The sequence below is a fragment of the Onychostruthus taczanowskii genome, unplaced genomic scaffold (genome assembly GCF_017590055.1).
Source record: "Onychostruthus taczanowskii isolate IOZ18803 unplaced genomic scaffold, ASM1759005v1 scaffold27, whole genome shotgun sequence".
In the NCBI taxonomy this organism is placed as follows: domain Eukaryota; kingdom Metazoa; phylum Chordata; class Aves; order Passeriformes; family Passeridae; genus Onychostruthus; species Onychostruthus taczanowskii.
Window position 1 is genome coordinate 9,413,082 of NW_024500017.1, and position 22,930 is coordinate 9,436,011.

Below are 22,930 nucleotides of genomic sequence, written 5' to 3' on the forward strand. Positions count from 1 at the left end.
AAAGGAATTTTTCTGTCTTCTGTTCCAAACCCTGCAACGTCAGCTGGTTCACCAGAGCCATTCCCCTCCTGGAGCAGCCATAACCCCAAAACTCCAGCCTTGCACAACAGAAAAACACTGTTCACCAGTGATTTTTCTTCCTAGAAACCTCAGCTGAAAGGACTTTTGGTAGGTGTCTGACCCAAAAGGGAATCCACAGTACTGTGTGAGACCAGCCATGGCTTTAGCTAGCATGCCCTGATGTCCTCAGGGACAGAGGTCCAATTTCCTCTCCTGGCTGACCTGTTTCCTTCTCACCCTCCTGGTCAGAAAGGGCTCTTGCCTAATGTCCAGCCTGAACCTCCCAAGCTGCAATGCATGGCCGTTGTTTCTTCTACTCCATTTGATACTACAGAAATGAATGTGTCTCAGCCATCTTCACCTCCCCTTTACAGAAGGGCAAAGTATCAAAGCCACACAGTATTTCTTGGCCTTTTAATACACTGTTTGCTTGTATGGTAAGAAGAGAAGGCTCAGGGTACACATTCAGGCTAGGGACTAACTAGGACCTGATACCATCAATGTTATTTAGTCCATAGTGTGTTTCCTGGCACTGTTTTAGCTCATGGCCATTCATCCCCAGGCTTAGTCTGGGACAGGGCATCAGCCAAAAACTGTTCCCAAAGACAGCAGATTTGAAGCCATCCAGTATTTTTAGAACAGTGAGGTTTAGCTGTACAGTCATACTCCATGCCCTTGGTCACAAGAATGGGATATGACCTATCTTACTATATCCTACTTTTATATTTGTATATCTACATATATAAACATGTCCCAGAACATGCCTCTTAAGTGCCAGCTGCCAGTTCAGCCTTTGCAATGTCCAGCATTCCCTTCCTGCCAGCTCTGGGGACACAGTGTAAACATTCAGCTTTGTGTCACAGGAATCCCACTCTGATTATTCTGCTGCAGTACCCTTACATTATCTCACATACTTTCCTTAAAATACATGAGTTTAAGGAATAGCATCATTTTGGGACAGTACTTGGGGCTACAAGAGATGCAGTGTTAGGTGCTAACTAGAACAGTTCTCTTGTCCTCAGCACTGCTGGGTGAGACCCGCTCCAGAAAATTAAGTCTGAGCAGTGCTGATGTAGCCACAGGAATGAACAGTTGGCTGTTGCTGGAAGGATGTCTAGAGCTGGTAGATGAGCCTTACTCTGCTTTCCATTATCATGAAGAAAGTGTTGGGCAAACAGCTCACACACTGCTGGCAGCCAGCAGCCAGATAGACCTTCTGTTTTCATTGAACCCAGATAATTAATTTACAGCATTGATCGTTTTTTACAATATATCTGTGCCTCATTTAACATTTGGCATTACAGCTGAGAACAAATAAACCCAAAACTATACAAGCTGATCATATTGGTAGCATAACATGAAAGTCCTTCTAGAAATAACTGAGTTGCCTTTATGGTGCACAAAGGACATTTTGTCTGCTATAACGAAAGCCTTTTACATCCCCAAATAAAAGATTTGTACCACTACAACATAGCCAGGACTCCCAAATATGTGTTCTTTATCAGGAAATTAGGTTACAAGGGAAGAATTTTTTATTTCTTTTTTTTCAATGATGAGCATTTCTGTAGGGTCAGTAAAAAAAGAAAATCCACAACATATCTGGAAGTGCTGTTGCCTTTCAAACAGAAAGGAAAACTGCACAGAAAGCAGCACTGATAGAAACCCTTAGGGTGTGAAGCCTTGCAGAACTTCCCCAGTCTTGTTCTCCCTCATGGCCTGTGGGGGGCTCTTGCATTTATTTATTACCCAGAGGCCAAAATAGATAGATTCAGCAAATAAATCCCAAGCCTTACAGCTGTGAAGGTAGAAGTGGGAGGAGGGAACACACTCTGAGCCTGTGATGTGACACACTGCTCTGAGAGTGCTTCAGAAGCCGTGGGATAACTCATGGGAACGGGAAAAGAGCACGCTCTAGTGGGGAAATTATTAAAGTCTATTAGAAAAATCTATTAGAAAACAAATCATTGTACTGAATACTGCATGTGAGAGCAGCTGCTGCTTCCTATCTCTGTCCAGTGTTTCTTGTCCCATCACTGTGCATCTCCTGTCACTTGGTGCCCCTGGTACCCCTTAGCCCAGGCAGGGGCACAGTCCCTCCAAGGCTGTCCCAGCTGCTGACACGCAGCCTGGGCTGACTGAAGGAGCCAGACCTGGGGTTTCTCCCTTTGCCTGGCTGAGTGCCCTTGGCACAGGGCACGTTTGCCTGTGCCAGTGTGGCAGAGCCAGTAAAGAGGGCGTGGGAGGACAGTGGGGTCAGACCTTGATGGCAAAGTGCCGGTCAGCACAGCGATTAGCGAGCTCCTTCCCTCTTCCTTTCACTGTCACACAGTGGAAAACTCTGTCTCCATCAGGAAGAACTCATTACTGGCAAAACAGACGCTAATCAGACATTAGTTGTAACCATTAATGAAAAAGCTAATGAGGTGCTGAGATCCCCAGAGCTGACTAAAATGAGTTAATCACATCTCACTGCTCAAAGGCCCATTAATCTGTGTGCATGCTGATGTTTCCCATTCCTTTGCTTATTATAGGAAATAAAAAACACTGTTCTGGCTTCATTTGTGTGCATCTGCTGGATTTCTCTGCTAAGCTGTAAAGCCATCTTGCAAAACCTGCAACTGGAGACAAGCAGTGACATTCCCTTGGCCACAGGAAGCCACCACAGAGAGGTGGAATGGCACCCACCTTCAAGGAAGGAAGCAGCACCGTGCCCACAGCCATATAACAGTGATTTCTCACTGTCCCTGGCTTTTGGTCTAAAATGTTTTTCCAGCCCTTAGAAGTAACAAGAAGTAAAGAGCTACCAATGCCCCTGGTGGCATTCCTACTAAAGCAGCTTGTAGTTTTTTTCAGCTAGTTTCCTGTCTTTACGGCTAGTGGTGAGTATTAATCTCACCTGATTCCAGTGGGATATCTCTGGGATGGATGGGTAATGAGAACCATCCAGCAATTGAGGTAATTAGGTGTAAATTTGACCCAGACTTATTTCAGATGTTGGCAATACATATTCACAGACTTCCAGAGATCCCCTGGAATTCACGGGATTCCTTCAGTATCTAGTTTATTTTAATCTGCCTGGAATGGAGTTAGTTTTATTCCTAGCACCCATTCAGTGCTGTGCTTTGGATTGATGGCTGTGGGAAGTGAGTGAGTGGCTGTGTGGGTGCTTAACTACTGGCCAGGGTCAAATCACATGTGCACCCAAAGCATCACCAACCTAATTCACTCTGGGCCCACCTACTTAGATGAACCAAACAAATGGGTAAAACTCTATTTTTCTTCAAAATGTTCTCCAAAAGATCAATTTGCTTTATTTTTATGTACTCTGTCTTCACCTTTGAATCTGTTTATTTCTGTTTCCTTACTTACCTATTCAAATCAAACCCTCAGATGACAGAGCCTGTCAGCTTGCAGAATTTCTCCCTGCAGTCAACTCTTTGGTGTCCCCAGTGAAGAAAGATCAGTCATCAGTTTCTCCCACGCCTCTTTCCTGTGACTCTACCTCTGCAGGCAGGAGCTCGGTGCCTCTTCAGCATCTTGGGGAAACTGCTCACACTTACCCACCCTCTGATACCTGAATCCTTCAACATTTAAAGGAGGAAGAGGAGTTGAAATAGTGGTGGGACATGGGGGAACAGTTTTAAATTAACAGACCAGAGATTCAGATTAGATGTTATTAAGAAATTATTTACAGTGAGGGTGGTGAGGCACTGGCACAGGCTGCCTAGAGAAGCTGTGGATGCCCCATCACTGGAAGCGTTCAAGGCCAGGTTGGATGGATCTCAGAACACCCTGGCCTGGGGAAGGTGTCCCTGCCCATGGCAGCAGGGTTGGAACTGGATGATCTTGAAGGTCCCTTCCAACCCAACCATTCTATTGAACCATCTCCACGTTTTTGAATACAGCAGCAAAAAAATTTCACCACTTTTCTTTATCCACCACTTCTCTCTTGGATCTAGTTTTAAAGGCACAAAACTTATTTCTGGGCTAACCAGATGAATGGGGATACAATTCAGCATCATAAAGCCCCCCTCCCAGGACACAATGATTCTGTGATTGGTTCTATGATTGATGCTATGAAATCACTCTGCTATTTTGTACCATATGAAACCCACTCTGGTCTTTGCCCAGGCTTAACAGGGGATGTGGCTACAAATCCAAAAAACCACTGGAAAAAACACTTCAAAGCACAGCTCAAGTATGGCCAGTCCATTCACACCCCCAGCCCCAGACTGTGGGTTTGGGGTGGGGCTGGGGGAGCAATGTGCAGCTGCCCTGGGTGGTGGCAACTCTTTGGGGCCAGCCACAGAGTAAAGCAAGGAGAGGAACACAAAAAGGCACTTGGGGAGAAATGGCCATAAGGGGCTCCTTGATGTGACACTTGATTTGGGGCATCCTTGGGGGAACCCATGGTGCTGCAGTGTTTGTGGCACAGGTTAGAGGCTTTCCTCACTGATCTGGTGTCTGGAGGGACAGGGAGGCCAGCTGATAGCTGCTGTGTAACTCTGGAGTCTCTGATTATGTGGAAACAGCAACAATTATGGAAAATGTCCTGTCTTAGTAGGAGTGTTAATGTCATGGGGACAGACAAACTCCCACAAGGATATATTTATAGTTTGCCAGCCAAAGGTTACCTTAGAAACTACAAACTAAGGAGTAGAGCAACATAGTAAATTTCCTACAGGAGAAAATTTAACTGAAAATACAGATTTACCTCTGCATACAAGTACCTGACCATGAGGAACTTTTCACTGTGCAAACCCTATTTTATTTCATATTGCCTGCAGACAATAAATGTAATGAGATCAACTCCCTCAAATTCTATAGAAAAGACAAGGGAAATCAGATTTTTAAGGGTGGCAAGGGACTCCTTTGCCTTTTCATTCATTGGGTTTAATTGCTATTCTGACTGTGAGCCATCAAAGGAACCCATGCCATGGACTGAAGCCATACAGCTCCCCTGTGGGTCCTTTTGTCCTTCATTTGATGGTACAAGCAAAGTCCTCTGTCCAAGTACTGTGGTTGGTCCATCTGTCTGCATGCTGCCACTGTTGTTGCTTCATGTCTTACTAGTCTCAAGTGGTTTCCAGATTGTAATTTTATGTAAATTACTTTCCTGACAAAATAATTTCAGACCTGGAAGCTGCATTGCATTGCACCTCTTGTGAGTGGACGTGAAGCAAAATACAAAATGAGTTCTAAGAAAGCTGTTCCTTGGTGTTATTTTGTTTTGCTGAGGATAACAGAGGAGCAAATGCTTTGCACCTCCTCTGCACCTGAAGTGACTGGAATAGCTCCTCAGGCCTGTGTGTCTCTACTCCCCACTTATTTTCCATAAGTGTGATTCTGGCTGGGCTGTATCCATTAATAGCTCACTGATGCAGCATGTCTAGAGCCTGGATTGCAAAGCAAAGTATCAAGCAGTTTCTGAGAACCTGATCCTCTGAAGGTCATCCTCAAAGGGCAGCTTGCATCACTGCCAGACCATCTGCCCTACTCAGTCCCTTAAACAATGAAAAGGAAAGGACAGATAAGGAAAGTGAGCAGTTGATGAGGTCCATGAGAAACAGCCAAGGTGGTGTTTCCACATGTAGAGCCATGGTCATGCAGAGGTGTGTGTGACCTGCTGAAGTGATACCTGACCATGGGATCCATCTCCTGGAGGGGTTCTTCTAATGGCCAGCTCAGCCAGCCATGACTGCAGCACCTGTGTGACCTCAGCAGGCCTGAAAACAGGGACCTGGTGTGGATCCTCCCATCTCAGCCAGGTCAGGCAAGTAGAATTTTTTCTCAAGTCACTGATTTCTGGGTCTGCATTATTTTCCCTTGTTTATCTCTTAAATAGAGCATAGATCCATCAGGAGACCACATGCATATTAAGTTCATTTTTTTTTTTCTCCAGAGAGGCCTAGAGCTGCCAAGTGAGCAGTGTGATGACCACAAGCAGCCTGAAACATACCCATGTCACCCAAGGGATGACAGAATTATAAAGGCTGGAAAAGACCTCTAAGATCATTGAGTATGACTAGATGGGTGTGAGGAAGTGGAATAAGCTTCATTACACTGTTATGTGACAGAGGAGGTCCTAGGAAGTAATGAAAATACTGTGGAAAAAGAAGGGTGCACAGAAACACTTTGATTTGATTATAATAAAAAATTTATTTTGATTCATATCATACTGAAAAATTAAATAAATAAAATGTCAACAAATGATTGTGTGAGACTCCCACCATTAGAGAAGAAAAATCATAATTGATCGTGTAGTCAGAGAAAAGTACAAAGAAAACCTGGACATGGGAGGAAAAAAGTGCTCAAGAGATTTGGCTTTGGTAAAAAACATAACACACACTCAAGGAGTGCTTCAGAGATTTTGCAGTGGTGGCACATACAGTCCAAGAGTTTGAAGCCTAGACATGTTGTTAAATGTTTTCCTTGGTTCTTTTAAACTAAATAAACCCAAAAAGTTTCTAACAGGAAAATAGTCTTCAACAATGCCAGTGGGAATTAATTCTTCCCTCAGCATCATCTGTTGGTATCTCCTGATTCTGAAGGCAATTGAAAGAGCAGCAAAATTGTGGAGAAACTGAGACAAGAATCTAACATAACAGTCAGCTGCCTAAACGACTCTAGAAAAAGTTCCCCTGGAATAGAAACGTGATGGCACAGACTATTCCTCACCCTACACCTGGACAGATCCACTCTCTGCTCTCCTTACACTCTGAAAAGTGGACATCAGTGGTACACAGTTGCTGCTTGCTGTTGGCAACAAAATTAAATGGGAATTGCAGCTTGTTCCATGATGAAGACACTAAATCTGTCTGCATGTATGAGCCATGAGTTTTATATGTGCTGTCAGAGGCAGAATGTTCACGGGAAAATTGAAATTTTATTAGAATAGCAAAAGGAAACTTTCAGAGCAACACAGGCTAGAATATAGCTGGCTTCTTTTTCCACTGTTTTTTATTCCAAATTGACCCCTGTGATAAAAAAAAACCAAACAAAACAAAACATCAAGGGGATTTAACCACCATGAGTTTTCTTCCAAGTTTTTCTAAAAATGACTGAAAGAGCAGTCAATGTTTCTGAATTACTAATATTTGTCCATGATGGAAAAAAGAAAAGTACTTGAAGCTCCAAAATCCAGCCACACTGTGAAGCTATGACTGGTGTCTTACACTTAGTCTTTTACCTCTTAAACTTGCTTTGTAGTTCTGCAGCATCTCACAAGAGCCGTATTGATTAACAGCAATTTAAACAAGCTGGAATCCTTAAAGCCAACAAACACGGTTCAGGCAGTAATGCTTCATTCTTTCACAAAGGACTTGTAGAAGACAGTGAGCCCATCAAATCTGCTGTGCCTGTGACATGCAGGTCAGCTCTTGCTGGGAAATGGCTTCTTGACATGAGGATTGTGAACAGGTCTCATCATGAGGATTTAAGGATTTGAAAATCCTGCCCTTTCCATATTGCTGAAGGGTCACACAGCTGAGGAGCTTGATTCCCACACAGATATTTGGCATTCTTGGCTCTTTATGAGCCATGAGTCCAGTAATACTCACGTGGGTAAAGCAATTCTTGTTGGTGAGCGGTGCTGTGGCCCAAAATTCCAGCTGCCCATGACACTGTGCCATGTGTTGCTGCCTTGGAGGGCACCTCACTGGTACCAACTGGTGCAAAAAGACAAGGGGATATATCTTGGATGAAGCACATCACTATTGAAGGGCTTTCACTGGCTCAGATACTCATCTGCTTGGACATTCTGCCACAACTGGTGCATAGAAGACAGGACATTTAGATTATGATTTCTTTTGTCATAAACTCCAACCAATGTGATGCATTAAAAATTAAATATGCCATTTTTTCCCAAGCCTGATCAAAAGTCCCTTGAAGTCTGTGGCAAGAATTCCTCTGGTTTCACCAAGGCTGAAAGTGGATCCATAATCCACAAGTCCTGTTTTCATCATATTGAGAAGAAAAGACCACGTTTTCTATTCTTCACTGACTGAACTTGGATTTACACTTTATCTGTCCTTGAAGCTTTAATGCATTGATTCCAGCAAAAATCTGTGAGTATAAAACCTCCACTGTAACTTCCCTCCTCTCCTGCCTGGAGGTACTGACATCAATATACTCATTTCTCCGGAGATGTACATGATTTTGAAGTCTGTTTCATACTCTAAGATCAGCTGGTACAGATTGTGTCTTTGTAGTGCTGCTACAGAGCAGAAGATTCTTAGTGTATAACTAGTTAATATCCCAAACCATGATTTTTTTTTCCATTTTGGATAAAGACCTTGTAAAGAGATGCCACATTTTTAAACTTGTAAAAAAATTAAGAAGAAATTTTTTTCTTGGGACTTTTGAATATTTTCCCATAAAAAAAAGGTAAAAGCTACCTTCAAAAATTGTCTTCTTTGTGTTTGTTCAAATACAATATAGGAGTTGTTATTATTGGTTTTGACTACAAAAGCATATCAGACAGAAGCTAAACTTTGGTTAATTTTCCCCCCTTTTATAAAAATGTTTAATTTAGGGTTTGTCGTCTTAAAAAAAAATCACATTTGTTGCACAAGTATAAAAGGCACATATAAATGACTTGAAGAAAGTCCACTTTCCAATTTTAAACTGATTAAATAAAAAACCCCCAAACATTCCAAAGTATTTTCCACCAAAACACCTCAAAAAACCCCAAAAATTACATATGACCAAGTGAGACAAACAAGTGGCTAAAAAGGCCATTTTTTTCTCTGGAGTTTTCAGTATTATTTTCTCCATCATTATGGCTGTGTAGGAAGCAATATTAAATAATATATGAGATGATTTGATTCATATTTTCTAGACACTATCAATGCAAAATGAGGCAATGGTTGAAATATTTCCTCCTCCAGGCAACTTCATCATGTTTTTCCTTAATACAGCGTGAAAACAGAAGTAATAAGAGAACAAAGAAGAGGTGGTTCAAAAACAAGATCAACAGCAGAAGTGAATTCATTTCTTTGAGGTAATCCTTACTATGATGCTCACAGCTGCCTTAGTGGATCCCAAGTCCCAGAAATCATTTTCACTGTTCTTCAAGGATCTGCTGCCTTGCTCGAGGAGAGAACAGACACACAGACACTGTTCCTGTGCCCAGGCTTCCTCTAATTGCAACAGGCAGATCTTTCATCAGTAATTCAAGAATTGAGCCATAGAGCCTAAGCAGAGATTAATTTATTCCAGCTGATTGGCAGCTCCCAGCTATCCCAAGAAGGGAAATCATGTGCAGCTTGGAAGCCTCGGCCTCATCCCTGCGGTGTGAGATGCTCCAAACCCACCGCAGATCCACGCATTCAAACCTGGCTGGTGCCCAGATCATCTTCACTGAGCTTTGTTCTGCTGCATGCTGGAAATTGCAGCCCCCACTTGTCCCCGTGGCCAGGGTCATCTGCCCTTGAAAAATTTTATTTTTTCAATGGAGGCAAGAGTCAAAGTTATATTGAACTCAAAATCCCCGTCATGGACGCCGGTCTTCCGGAAAGCCCCACCTGAAGTGTTGTTTTCCCAGTAATGATGCCAGTGTCCTTTGCTGTCTGCTCCAAAGCCGTACACATTCACCTAGGAGGGAAGGGAGAACTAGTGTTATGGACTGGAAAGCAATTGCTCTTCATCTGAAGTGCTGAAGAAACTCTTTCTTCCCAGTGTATTTACAGGCAGCAGCACCTGAGGTGATCAGTGTCATCCCAAGCCCTTCTGCTGCATGGCATGAGCACAGAGAAACAGCCCAAGGCCTACCCAAGGTGACATCCTAAGCTATGCTGAGACACCCCAGACCTGAACTCAGAGGAAAAAGGATATTTCTATCCATTAATTCTTGTTCAGCAACACAAAAATGCATTCCTATCCCTTAAGCATGATTGACCTCAGGAGATCCGTGGCTTGGGATGGGAATGCCTCTTCCACAGAAAGTGGAAAAAAATTTGGTTTGGTCCTGATCTTCCAAATAATGACCCATGGTGACCACACTTATATGCTTATTGTATGATATTTGCAGCTACTTCAGAGAAAGATGGATTTTATGTTCTTTGCATGTGTACACAGCTACAGCCTCTCCCCTCCCAAAGGCTCGTTTGCTGATGGCTATGCCTGTCTCCTCTGATGGTAACAGTTCAAACATCACCACTGATTTATTTAAACTGAGAGTGGTGATATGTCTGGCTGGATTAAAATGGGTCATAGCCCCAAAGCAGCTCCCAAAACCAACCACACTCAGGTCCATTCAAATATGAGCTATTTTTAAGTTAATTTTGGTAACGTCAGAGCCCTGTTATTGCCTGCTTACCAGGAAACAGGCTCCAGCCAATCTGCTCTGACTATGATAGAGTTTCTTCCAGTATCTTTAGGAGTATTTCCATCACCTCTCCAAGCAAAACAGGCCTGGGGGACCAAAACTCACCAGCAGATGTGTGTCCAGGACAGGGGTTTTGCCAGCAAAATGATTTTGATGCGCTATGCTGACAAGCCCATACTTGCAGGATTTTGTAGAGCTGACCTGGCCTTACCCTAAATAGCTGAGTCTCCAGTCACTTTGGAGCACCTCACATCACTCAAACCAGGGAATTTCCCCAAGTGACTGCTGGAGCAAAGGCACTTGCTATAACCTACAGCATAAATCCACAAGCCTGAGTTTGAAAATAGGAGACAAAACATAATTCAAACTTTCACTAGCAAGATGAGCACAGATACCATTCGTGTTTAGATGCCTCTTGATACCAGCTGGAATCTCTGTGTATGTTTAATTATATTCTCATGGAGTGCATCATAAACCCTGCAACTTGCTGACATTAAAAAAATCCATCATTGGCACTTGAGCATGAGTCTGCATGCTTCTGAGGAGTCTGCACATGTCTGAAGAGGTAAATAACAGAGAAGGTGCAGAGGGGGAAACAAAGGCTGAGTGAGTGGCCAAGGGCTGTTCCTGGCTCTTCAGAGTGAAATGTCCTGATTTTTATCCGTACATCCACACACAGACAGACTTTACCTCATCGCATACGTGGAGAGCAAACATCAAAGACAGAAGGCCTGTGGAGGGGTATCTCCCATGATGCTCCAGCCAGTTTTCATAGATGTATTTCATAAAAGCTGGATTATAAACCAGGATCTAGGCAAAATTTGAGACAAAGACTCATTAGTAAAACACCCTGGAGAAAAAAACAATGGTAGCACATAATTCCTAAAGGACACCAGGGTAGGGGACCAGGTAAGAAAAGAAAAGTAGTAATTCCTTAAAGGCAAATGAAAGGCAAGAATAAGTCCCATATTAAGTACAAACAGAAATATTTCCCATGTGCAATTACATATCAAAAGCCCTTCCTTGGTCTTGATATCCCTCCTGCTTACAGTAATGTAAATCCTGGAGATTCCTACTGAAACCAATAGGTATGAAACAGCACAAGTGAGATGAAAATTAGGCATTAGCCATTCAACTCTCCCTGCAGCACCCTGCAGGTGAGCTCTGGGGAGCTAGAGTCCTGAACAAGGCAAACATGAGATGCCATGACACGTTTCACAGAACCATAGATGAATTTAGGTTGGAAAAGACCCCTAAGATCATCAGTTCATAAGAGCTACTGACATAGATGAATTTAGGTTGCAAAAGACCCCTAAGATCATCAGTTCATAAGAGCTACTGCCTCTTCTGCACCATGTGCCAGCCATGTCTTGGTATCTCTACAGGTGCAGATCTAAGGAAACCAAGGATCAAATGCAAACTATCAGGAAGCCTATCAGGTCGTGTGTGATTCTTTTATCCTGTTTTTCAAATGTGCCATTTTTCTATGTTGCATGGTTTTTTCTTACAAGACATAAAATGCATTTGTTTATCTCACAAAGGTCATCTCCCAGAGACAGAGCACTTAAGAAAAGACCTGAGAGTACAGTAAATCCAAGGACTGGTAGGAGCCCTTGGTATAGAACCCCCTCCCCTGTGTGAGGCAAACAGAGCCTTTTCCCTCCACACTGCATTTGTCATTAGAGTGACAGCATTTCAGTGGTATCTGGTTAGCTGCAAGGTTTTTCCTTTCACAAAGTCAGAGGTTAATTGCTGATATTGCATCTGTGTGTAATCTCTTCTCACAGGGTGTTTTGCATTGCACAGTGTGGGAAGAAACACACGGTTCTCTTCTCATGCTCAGGAAGCTGCTGCATCTCGCCGTACCCTGGGCTGCTGCCACTCAGCTGTGATGTGAGTTTAACAACCTGCCCTGCTGCTTCTCACAGGGGTTTTGCAGAGGTTATCATGCACCTCACAACAGGTAAGGATGAGCTAAGGGATTATTTATTGCACCCTAGAGGTCCATGGCTTGAAGCAAAGGAAAAGAAACTGATACTAGCTCTCACCTGAAGGCTTTGGCAAAACCTGGCCTCTGGAATGAAAGGTGTGTGCTTTAATTTGTAATTTTAATGTTCTGGAACTAATGTCATACTTTAACAGGCCTTGATAGACTAGACACTTGTACTTCTTTGGAAAAACAGTGTCTCCAAAGGCTGAGAGAAAGAGACCTTTGTTTTTCTGGAAGCTAGAGGTTCTTCCTGGTTATAGGAAGAGCCTGCCTCGTTATAGCCTCAAACCATGCAGCTACAACAACAGAAGTCTTTGCACAGTGGCTAAAGTTCCTCCATGGGAATTAACATCCTGCCCCATGGCAAATCCTGCCTCCAGCCTGTCTCTGTCTGTGCTCTCATGCTTGAACATTGTGCTTAAACTGTGCTTGAACACTGCCTGTGAGACCTGTAATACACCTGGAGCAAAACCTTCCTGGACTTGGCCTGAGCTCAGCCTCCCAGCTCGTTTAATTGGGTACAGGTAATTACTGCAGCTGTGGGCTAAGAGCCTACCACCAGGAATTCTCCACTGACTTGGAAACACACAGCTTTATTTGTTCAGAATTCACTTAGCTCCTTATTACAAGGAACTGACCTGGGAGTCAGAATCATCCTTGGTGTTCAAATATTACAATTATTTCAGAAAACCTCCGAGGTCTCTCCTTAGTATCATTACATACAAATGGCTGCAATGGGTAGGAACAGAGCAGTTACTCTGGAGGACAATGCTGCACTTTTAATGTTCCTGAGCAGCACTAGAGGAAGTGATGCAACCTTCAGAACAGAGCTCGTGCAATGGCATAGCCACAAAAGCAATTTCTTTCCAACCACAGTTATTTAGTGGTTGATCTATGGCCTAAATGGCACACAGGAGCCAAATCTTTAGCTTAGCTGGGCCTTTTAAAGTGTCTCTATTTTGGCTGTAACTTTCTATGAATGTCAAGGGCTTGCTTGGATTCTTGCAGTTTCCCAAACAGGCAAAAGACATACAAATAAATTAGCAGAACAAATACACAAATCAACACTGCTCACCTTTTCTTTTTTGACTTTGATTTTCCTTGGAACTGGAACATATGTGCTGTTAAAGAAAAAAAGAAAGCACCATGATAAATAAAAGCCCAACTTATTAGTATTTTCATATAATTCCAAAGAAAGAATATTCTTCACATACAGTGATAAATTCAAATTATTCTAAAGTAATAATATCAAGAAGTTGTTGTAAAATGAGGCTGCAATTAAGTAACACAGCTGGAAAAAACCTGAGCTGTCACTGAAGCAATTTCATAGGAAACTATTACATTCTTAAATATTTAAGTTAATTATTGACAGTAGGACACCGAAGATTTAGTTGACAATAGGATCAATAGTCAATACCATGTGGAGCTTGAGACTTCTAATTCTTGAATCATTATTGTTGCAGTCTTTGCTCTGTGATGATGGGAAAGGCTTTCCATCTAATTCATGGCAGAAAAACCTTCTCCCAGCAGGGGGAGACTTTTCCTCTCCTAATACTCGGAGCTGCCACATGATTTTCAGAGTCGGTGGCAGCAGAGCTCACCAGCTCTGTGGTTATATGGAACTCGGGCATTCCCAGTACACAGCCCCTCTCAGAGAGCTATTCCTCTCCTCCCCAGAGTAATGATGCTGAAGGCTTCCTGCAGTTTCCAGCATAAAACTTCCAAGTTACACCTTATGACTGTGTTGAAATCATGAGTCATGAAAATGAAAAAATGAAAATAAAAAAAACTTTTATTCCCCATATCTCATGCACTGTGTGTGTGCCAGCATTGCACAGCTCATCATGAGTGCTGTAAGAAAAAAATTATCCTGAGTTTGTTTCAAGTGAAAAAATTCGGGTAAACTGGCCTTTTTATTGGAGTATATCCCAAAATATATCCTGCACACTTTTTAGACGGGTTGTGGTAAATCACCAAAGCCTTCCATTAGTTCAGTCTAAATGTTTTCTTTCACTTGGGTTTTGGTGACAAGGTTCCTGTCATTAAGGTTTTATTTTCTTTGAACCACAGAACGTCATCACTTTTAAAACTTAGTCTAAATCTTCCCAAACCAGTGGTGACCTGGCAATGTTCTCCTGACCTGCCATCCGTGCTCTGGGCTGGAGGCAGTGACAGAGGTGATGCGTGGTTCCAGTGCTCCTAGGAGGTGATGCTGCTGGGGAAAGGGACACTCATGCAGACTTCTCATTCTGCTCTCAGCAAATATGCCCTTGCAGCTGCAGCCCATGCCTGACCTTGATCAGCAAATCAAATAAACATAGGCTTGGTGATCCCATGCCCTTTTTGTGCTAATGCAGAGAAATTCTTTTCTGACAGCATCTCCTTAATATCATATAAATAAACAGTTAATCTTTTCTAAAAAGGTGATGTGGAAGAAACAAGAGGGCTGAGTTTCATGGATAGATACAGTAGAAGACCAGAGACGAGTATGAAGTGTCATGACAGTACTTGTGGACATCCCTGATCCAACCAGGAGACTGCTGGAGCTCTTGCCAGGTGACATATTAGTCATTTTAACCGAGATCTACTTCATTGTTTCAGAATGCCCAAGTCCTGCTGTCACGTGGCTGCAGAGTTTCATAAAATGAAACAGAAAATATTGGCACACTGATTAAGACCTCTGCTCTTATGCTCATGTAAAACCTGGGCTGCAGGGCAGCCAGGGAATGAGGGACCCAGGAGGAACCAACAGGGGTGGGACAGTGACACCTGTGATGAAGGTGGCAGTGCAACATCACCTGGGAAGCATCTTCCATGAACCACTTTGCAGGGCTCCAGTGGAATCTGTCATTGTCCCTGTACAAAACATTCATTTCATTGTACAAAACATTTACTGAGCCCTTGGCCCAAGATGTGTAACATTTTAAGGAATACAGTAACCGTCTTTGCCAAACAAAGTGCAGTTTTTTCACCATACAGATTCCTAAAAGATTTGCAAGTGAAGGCAACCAGGGTAAATATATGGCTCCTGAGGGCCTGAAAGTTTCCTATCCCAAAAAAGGCATTTCTTAGTCTCTTCTGGAACAATGCTTAGTCTTAGAGAGACGATTTTAGATGGAAATACATCAGTCAAATGGGACTGAGAATGTCTGAGAGAATCACTCAGCTGTCAATTGAAGCTAATATTAAGGCAATCTGAAGTTCGGCTTTTGTTTTGAATCATAAAAAAAATGGCAAGAATTATGATAATACTAAGAGAAGAATATGTTTAACTCACAGGTTTTGAGTTTTAGGAAGTTATTTCATTTGGCTGAAATGCAGAAAATTAAACACTGTGTAAAAGTCTAACCAATACAGGATGCTTATCTTTTTTAGCTATGAGTACACTTGGGTTCCTGTTAGCCTAAACTCAGCTGACACTGTGCAGGCTGTGCATGTGGAACAATGCCCAAGCAGACTAGGGTAAGGAGATAAGTACCTTTTCCTTTCTAAAATACTGACTTTCAAATGTGTTTTATTTTTATTTCATGCTTTCTCCCCTTTAAAAATGTGCACTCAACAGTTTCTTTATACCATTATCTGACACTGGGTTTTTAATGCATGCTCGTAGGTTAATTCTACAAGGGAAAAATTATGCTATGTACATTGCTATGATTTGTATGCTTATTATTTTCTTCTTTTATTATTCCAGCTTATTAATTATGCAATTTCCCTGTTTTGAGTACGGCAAATGTCTTAAAATAGTATTTCTTTCATGTGGTTAAATACTCACACAGTAATTCATACCAGATGCTTACCAAGCCCATGTATATAATCTAATTATAAATATATAATATAGCCTGCAATTTATTAAGCAAAGGTGTTTTCCCTTTCATATGCTGTGACTGCATTGTGGTCAGCTATATCTTCCTAATAGGCTAAGGGCTCACTTGAAACCAGTGCAGGGCTCAGAGTTCAAGAAGCACCAAGAGATTTCTCCTGGGCAGGGACAGGCAGTGGGCCTGCCTGAAAAACATGTGTCCATGTAAATTACAGAACAATAGCACCATTTAGGGTGGAAAGACCTCTAAGAGCATTGAGTCCAACGGTTAATTCACCACTGCCAAGTCATCACTAAACCATGTCCCTAAGTGCCACACCTGTATGTTTTTTAATTCTTTCAGGGATGGTGACACTACCACTCCCATGGGCAGTCTGTTCCAGTGCTGGATAACTCTTCTGGTGAAGAAATTGTTTCTGATATTCAGTTTAAACCTCCCCTGGTGAAACTTGAGGCATTTCCTCTTTTCCTGTCTCTTGCTACTTGAGAGAAGAGACCAAGCCCCACCTGGCTACAGCCTCCTGTCAGGCACTTGGAGAGACTGTAAGGACCCCTGAGCCTCCTTTTGCCCAAGCTGGGCACCTCCAGCTCCCTCAGCTGCTCCTCATCAGACTTGTGCTGCAGACCCTTCCCCACTTCCAAGACCCTTTTCTGGACAGGCTTCAGCACCTCAATGCCTTGTTGTGAGTGGTACACTTTTCTAATGTACTGGTTTTTCCAAGATATGAGTGTGTCTTGAAGGTGGATTTTTTCAAGCCAGTTTATGACTGTATGTATTAAATGCTGGTGATAAAAAGGGTAACACAGATTTTTTATAAGTTAAGGGAATCTTAATAAGAAATGAAAAGAATCTAAAATGTATCTACAAAGAGAGAAAAGGAAATTTAGAGAAGAAATAAACTTCATTTGCTTTTTCATCAAAGAGTCATAAAATTGCAAAGTGGGTCTTATACCCAGTCAGCATGCCCAAGACACACTTTTCCAAGTTTAAATCTCCTGAGACATTGAAATTGGGAAAAAAGTTTAAGTGTCTTGACATACTTCTCTCTGGAGTAAAGCAATTTGATCAGCTCTTGCTGTCTGTGTGTAGCAGAGTGTCATCAAGCAACCCCACAGGGCTGTGGTTTCACATCCAGCACATAATCTCACACACAGTACAAATGTCACGTATTTCATTCTCTGGATTAGGAAAAGTCAGCTTAGAGGAAGGAAAAGAATCTGCTAGCAGGCTTCCAGAAGAAACATGCACTTTGATCACATTTCTAATTCTGGTGCTGCCATAAATCTAGCAGGAGACAACCTTTACTTCTGACAGCACTCAAAAAAGAGCTGGAGAATAAATTCCAGTGTGCCACATTATTGCCAAGTAGAACTCTTGAATTTAAGGCTAAGACATGCAGGTGATACATAAAACATTGTTTCCTCTGCACAGTTCTCAGTCACATTCCACCAGGAAAGACGGACCAAATTCCTGACCAGCCTGTCCAGGGGAGCTCATCCTCTGGATGAGGCACTAAGTGCTGTGGACTGCATCTGCTCTCCCTGCCTCAGGTGAGCAGCCTGCACAGCCCTCTCTGCCCCTTGACCTCTTCTGCAAGTGTACTCACTCCTAAGGAGCCAGAGAGGAGGAAAGATGAGCAGAAAAGCCCAGCATGAGGCACTGAACCTCAAAGTTCACAAGCCTTCTCACCAAAGTGGTCACCTCCACCAGCAAAAACTCCCCTTTTCATTTCTCTGAGACCACTGGGGATGTAAGGGACTGGATCTCCATCTCTGCCTCAACAGCTGCACCATAACATTAAGCTTTTCCTAGAAATCAAGTGTTTAGGGCTGAACTCTGAATTGAGAAGTCTGTAAAGCACCCCTAGGCCTTACCAGAAGCAGGGATTTGCCCCCCAGAGGCTACCATCTCTACAGCAACATCAAGTATGGAGCTCCCACCCCTAGTGCCTGCCCTTACTCACAAGTTGATGGTGCCTGTGGTGAGAGCGGTGACGACCCAGCGCAGATCCAGGGTTTTGAAGGGGATCAGGATCATGCTCACATTTGCTGCCAGTTCTCTGTAGCTCTCAGGATAAACAAAGTGGTGAGTGGTCTTGCTCCCAACATCTGATTCATAGCCAGCAGTGGGGGCACGGTTCATTCTGCAGCCCAAAAATAAGAATTGAGACAGAAGAGGAATTATGTAAGTACAAGTACATGTGATTTTTCACCAAGTCATTTGCTTGAGGTGCAGGAATATGCTCTCATGACTAAGAGGAGTGCTATATGCAGGGTCTTCAGACAGCTCTGAGAGGTGTAGGGGTCCTCAGGCAAGCTGGAATGATCATAATCCATGTGACTGAACAGTAAATGAAAGCTCAGCTTTAATGTGGAATTCCTTGGACTGAACAGGAGTATACGAAGCAGGTGTATCTCTGAGCACATCCCTGTGTTCACTTCACAGTCATCAAAAGAGTGGTGAGTCCATGAGAACACATCTCACTTCATCCTAAAGCTGCATCCTCCAGCTGGTGAGAAAAACATTGCCCTGAAATACATCAGCTTGACTTCTTGCAGATCCACTTCCCCCTTATCCATACAGGTGTTTTTCTATGTGTAGGGTCAAGGCAATAAACTATGCTATGTGTGGCAAGAAGCAGCAAATATTCCTTACGGTTCTCCCACAAAAAGGCACAGAAGTCAGTGCCAAATAGACACAAAGACAGTGACAAGTACAGGACCTGCAGCTGACCCTTCATTTACTCAAACCTTACTTTTACTTTGCAGTATGTACTCCAAATCCAACAGGTACTCAAGGTCACTCTGCACACACATGGGATGCTTTAGGTAACCCTGGAGTCAGTGCAGTGAGATCTGCCCAGGGCCTCCAGGGCTCAGTTAAGATATGTTGGCCAAGCAGAGCTACCCTACTTTATGTTGGATGTATTACAGATTCACAGAATCAGAGGACATTCGAGTTGGAAGGGATCCACAAGGATCATTGAGTCCAACCCTTAAATGAGTGGCCCATACAGGAGCAGAGAGGGAACTTCTGAACTCAGGACTGCAGAAATGCCTCTATGCCTGTGTTCACTTCTGAAAGCCAATCTGGGAACACATCAGCAATTCTCTCCCTGATGCTTCAGCTCCTCAGTGGTGGAGATTTGCATATTTCTGTGGTGCAGCACAGTGCACATTAGAGAACCCTGAAGCAACTTGTATGAATCCATGGTGCTGTGCAAAACCATGGAGAAACCCCTCAGTTGCCTCTGAGCAAAATGTTTTTTTTTCCTGCAATAACATTATCTCAGCTCCTGGCAGAAGCACAGGGAGGACAAGGAAGGATGTAGCTGACAAGGTAATGAGGAGCATCATACATTGCCAGACAACATGCTGCCCTGGTTAATGATAACAGGAGAGGCAAAATCTGTTTATCAAGTCTATGCCAGGCTGTGTTATTGCAGTTCTCCCCCAGGTGAATTACTTAAGTTTCTTCTAACTCCCTTCAAGGGAGTTATTAGTGTAGTTAGAATATCCTGCCAGCTTGTGGATTTGTTACTGAGTTCCCTGTTATTGCCTTCCCTGCCAGAGACCCACACCATACTGTGTAGAAACACTGGAAAAGCACAGGACTTTCTGTGTTTTGCCTTGAGATTAGTCAGTCAAAGGTATAAAATATGGGTCTTTCTTTCCATCGAGACAAAACCAAGGGTGACATGTTGGTCATCTTACAGTCTGCCCTTGGCTTCTTGTTCCTTTCCTACCACCCATGGTGGGGCTGTTGGTGCCATACAGCAGAAGGCAGCGCTCACACCCAGTCTCAGCAGGAAGGGCCAAGCAGGAACTTCCTTCTGCAGGAAAGTAGATAGCTATACAAATAAAAGTGGGCTGTTTGGAAGGAAAGGAGCCTCCTCAGACTCCTTGGCTCTCCCCTGCATTTGGCTGTATTACCAGAGCATGTGGAAGTGAATTTCAGGTCACCAGAGATTTTGTGTTTGACGCATAGAGGGGTTGCCTTCTCTGCACAAATTCCCATGGTGAGTCCTAAAACCTTGTGCAATCCTTTCAGATCTGGTTCAAGATTGTTGAAATATAAATCTGAGACTGAAAGAGTCATTAAGTCACCCAGAGTTTTGCCCTTACCAGGGAGGGCTGGCTATGGGATGGGCAAGGCCTTGGAGCAGAAACATGCACCTGGGTGTGTTACTCTTTAGTTATTACTACCAGCTTTTGAGTCCGGCAAGCTCTTTTCTGCAGGAGACTGGAAATGTAAGACAGGCAATACAAGAAAGTCCACACAGAACAGGGCTGTCTCCATATGAAAGGACACAGAATTAAGCACCATAGCTTCCCACATTTGCAGCTGTCCCACATTTACAACCTGTAGGAATAATTGAGGGTTCTCCCTTTCCCTTCATGGATCTGAAAGCCAGGTTGGTGCCTGTGCCTTTGGGGAAGCACTGTTGGCAGAAGCAGCTCCTGAAATGTTTTGTGAAGATGTGTCACCTGAAGACTCTATGCCATGCTCAAGCCACATCAGAAGCCAAGGTGGCTTAACAGTTCAAACAGTGTTGATCTTTTGTTGATTTGTTCTTGACTTCAGCGCACAACTTTCTAAGTCTTTTGTTTCTTTTGAGAGAATAATCCCACATGTGGCATTTCAAGAGCAATCCCTCCCTTCCTGACCTTTACTGCTCTCCAAATTGTACTGTGCTGGCAGCTGTGGTGTGAAAGGCAGATGAACTTAGTCCAGATATTTTGGCTGCCTTCTGGGTGATAAACTGTGCTTACCTAGCTCCTGTTTGCCTTTCAGTGGAACAAAGAAGCCAATTTTGCTGCCTCAAAAGGGAGAAACAATGTCATCCTTTACAAATTACCCACAGCCAAACAGGTGACACCTGCCCACTGAAAAGCATCTTTGGCTTCCCCACCCTACCACTGCTTAAGAATGAACAAGTGCAAGAAAGTCAAATCTAATACAGTCAGCTAAATGTCTAAAGATCACTCATGAGCACTGGCTGCAGAAATAACTTTTACTCATAAGTGCAAATCTTTTTTCTCCTGTATTTTTTAACATGGACAATTACAGATTGTGCAGAACAAGTTCCAGCATCAATACCTATTCATGTTTTTTCACCCCAGCTAAAACATGAGCTCATATCTCCAACACACATAGTTTATACCCCTGAAACTCAGACTTAAGTACCAGGTTTCACTAGACAGACCCTGAAACCTTGTTTACTCACTTGTCCCCCCCAAACACCAGTGAATTTTAGACAGCAAAGGCAGCTGTAGCTGGGTGCTTTCCACCCACCTGAGCACGAAGTCGTGGGAGTCGATGTCCTGGCCGTACTGGGACTGCCGCAGGTTGCCCGAGTTGCCCACAACGGCGCAGCGCCGGCAGGAGGAGGAGCCGCGCTCCTGCAGAGGATCCCCGTCCCCAGGGATGACCCCAAACAGCTCTGCCAGAGTGGCATTCAAACTCTTGGGAGCTTTCTCTCCTTGCAGCTTCTGTTAGGGAGAAAAAAGCATTCCAGGTTACCAACACAGGCAGCTTTTCTGTGAGCTAGAGATGGCTTGAAATGTCTCCTCAAAGAACATCTACCCACAGACACTGCCTTCTGCAGTACAAGGCTTCATGTTGGGAGCCGAAGTGTGAAAAAAATCAAGTGGAAAACTCCTTAACTTTTTAAACTTGGCTTCCCTTTTCTCCTTCTCCTCCTCCTCATCAGATTCCCACACTTCCTCTATCTAGCCATGGTAGAACAGATGAAGTATTTTCCCCGAGGCTGGCCTGAGCAGAATAAACGTTCCTCTGGTGTTCTATAAGCCTAAACCCACTCTGGGTCAGGTATTTTCTGTTAGGTTATGTGTAAGATTTCTTTTATTTATTTACGTGTAAGATTTCTTTTAACTCTCCTATAAACGATGGAAAAGTCTCAGGGGAGCTTATGGAAGACAGAAGTGGCTGATATTCCTGCCACAAATTTTGCATATGCCAGGAGTGGGAGAGGGAAATGGGAAGTGAACTGTAGAGGAACCAGCTGCTCACGCAATAAGAAACTACTAGAGCTAGCCCTGAGGGCTGGAGATGTATAATCATCTAAAAAAACCCTCCAGGATGAAGAAAACCACCCGGACCTTGGTCATTGTGCCTGTTGCCATGGAGGGGAACTGTTCTGTAGCAGCTCTGTGGTGCATGGTGGAAACAATGGCTGGATGGGAAGGTGCAGGGCAGGTGATGGTCAGACACTCCCCTTCTGGAGCTCAGCTCTCTGAGATTTACTGAAGAGGCTGGCAGTGCTGGCATGCTCATAAACACCATTGCTCACCCTCGTGGTGCCACTTGCTTCCAAGCTCACAAAAGGAGAACGGCTCCAGCACAAGGCTAAAAAGGCTCTGTCTTGCTCTGCCAGCCCAGGGCATGGAAAGACAGGGAGGGAGAGAAGAGAAACACCTTTTCCCACGACTCCCAGGAATGACTTGGACTAATTTGGCTTTAGTTTCCAGTGTGTTTCCCTTGACTGCACCAGGACTGCACTGTTAATTTGTCCTGCTATCTCCCTCTCTCACACAAACACCAACAGGTGCAGCGCTGTAATTTTTGTTTAAATTCTGTGCTTTTTGCAGGACCTTATTTGCACTGAAACAAACAACAGGTCTCTGGAGCTCAGAGCTAGAAGATGACATTGAGAACTTGGAACAAAGAAGACAAAGAAATGCATACACAGACTTAATCTTCCCACTAATC

The 22,930-nt window shown here is 43.4% G+C and overlaps 1 protein-coding gene across 2 annotated transcripts in view; it reads right to left on the reverse strand.

Moving 5' to 3' along the window:
* Positions 1-6,227: 6,227 nt before the first annotated feature.
* The window catches only part of ST3GAL1 (ST3 beta-galactoside alpha-2,3-sialyltransferase 1), a 78,173-nt gene continuing 61,470 nt past the window's right edge, over positions 6,228-22,930 (reverse strand). For both annotated transcript variants that reach the window (XM_041407593.1, XM_041407592.1), the window contains 5 exons: positions 21,494-21,690; positions 18,162-18,341; positions 13,453-13,498; positions 11,078-11,197; positions 6,228-9,654 (listed from right to left, as the gene is read on the reverse strand). In XM_041407593.1, the coding sequence (XP_041263527.1) occupies positions 9,481-9,654; positions 11,078-11,197; positions 13,453-13,498; positions 18,162-18,341; positions 21,494-21,690 (717 nt within the window). In that variant the 3' untranslated portion in view covers positions 6,228-9,480. The remainder of the gene's footprint in view (positions 9,655-11,077; positions 11,198-13,452; positions 13,499-18,161; positions 18,342-21,493; positions 21,691-22,930) is intronic.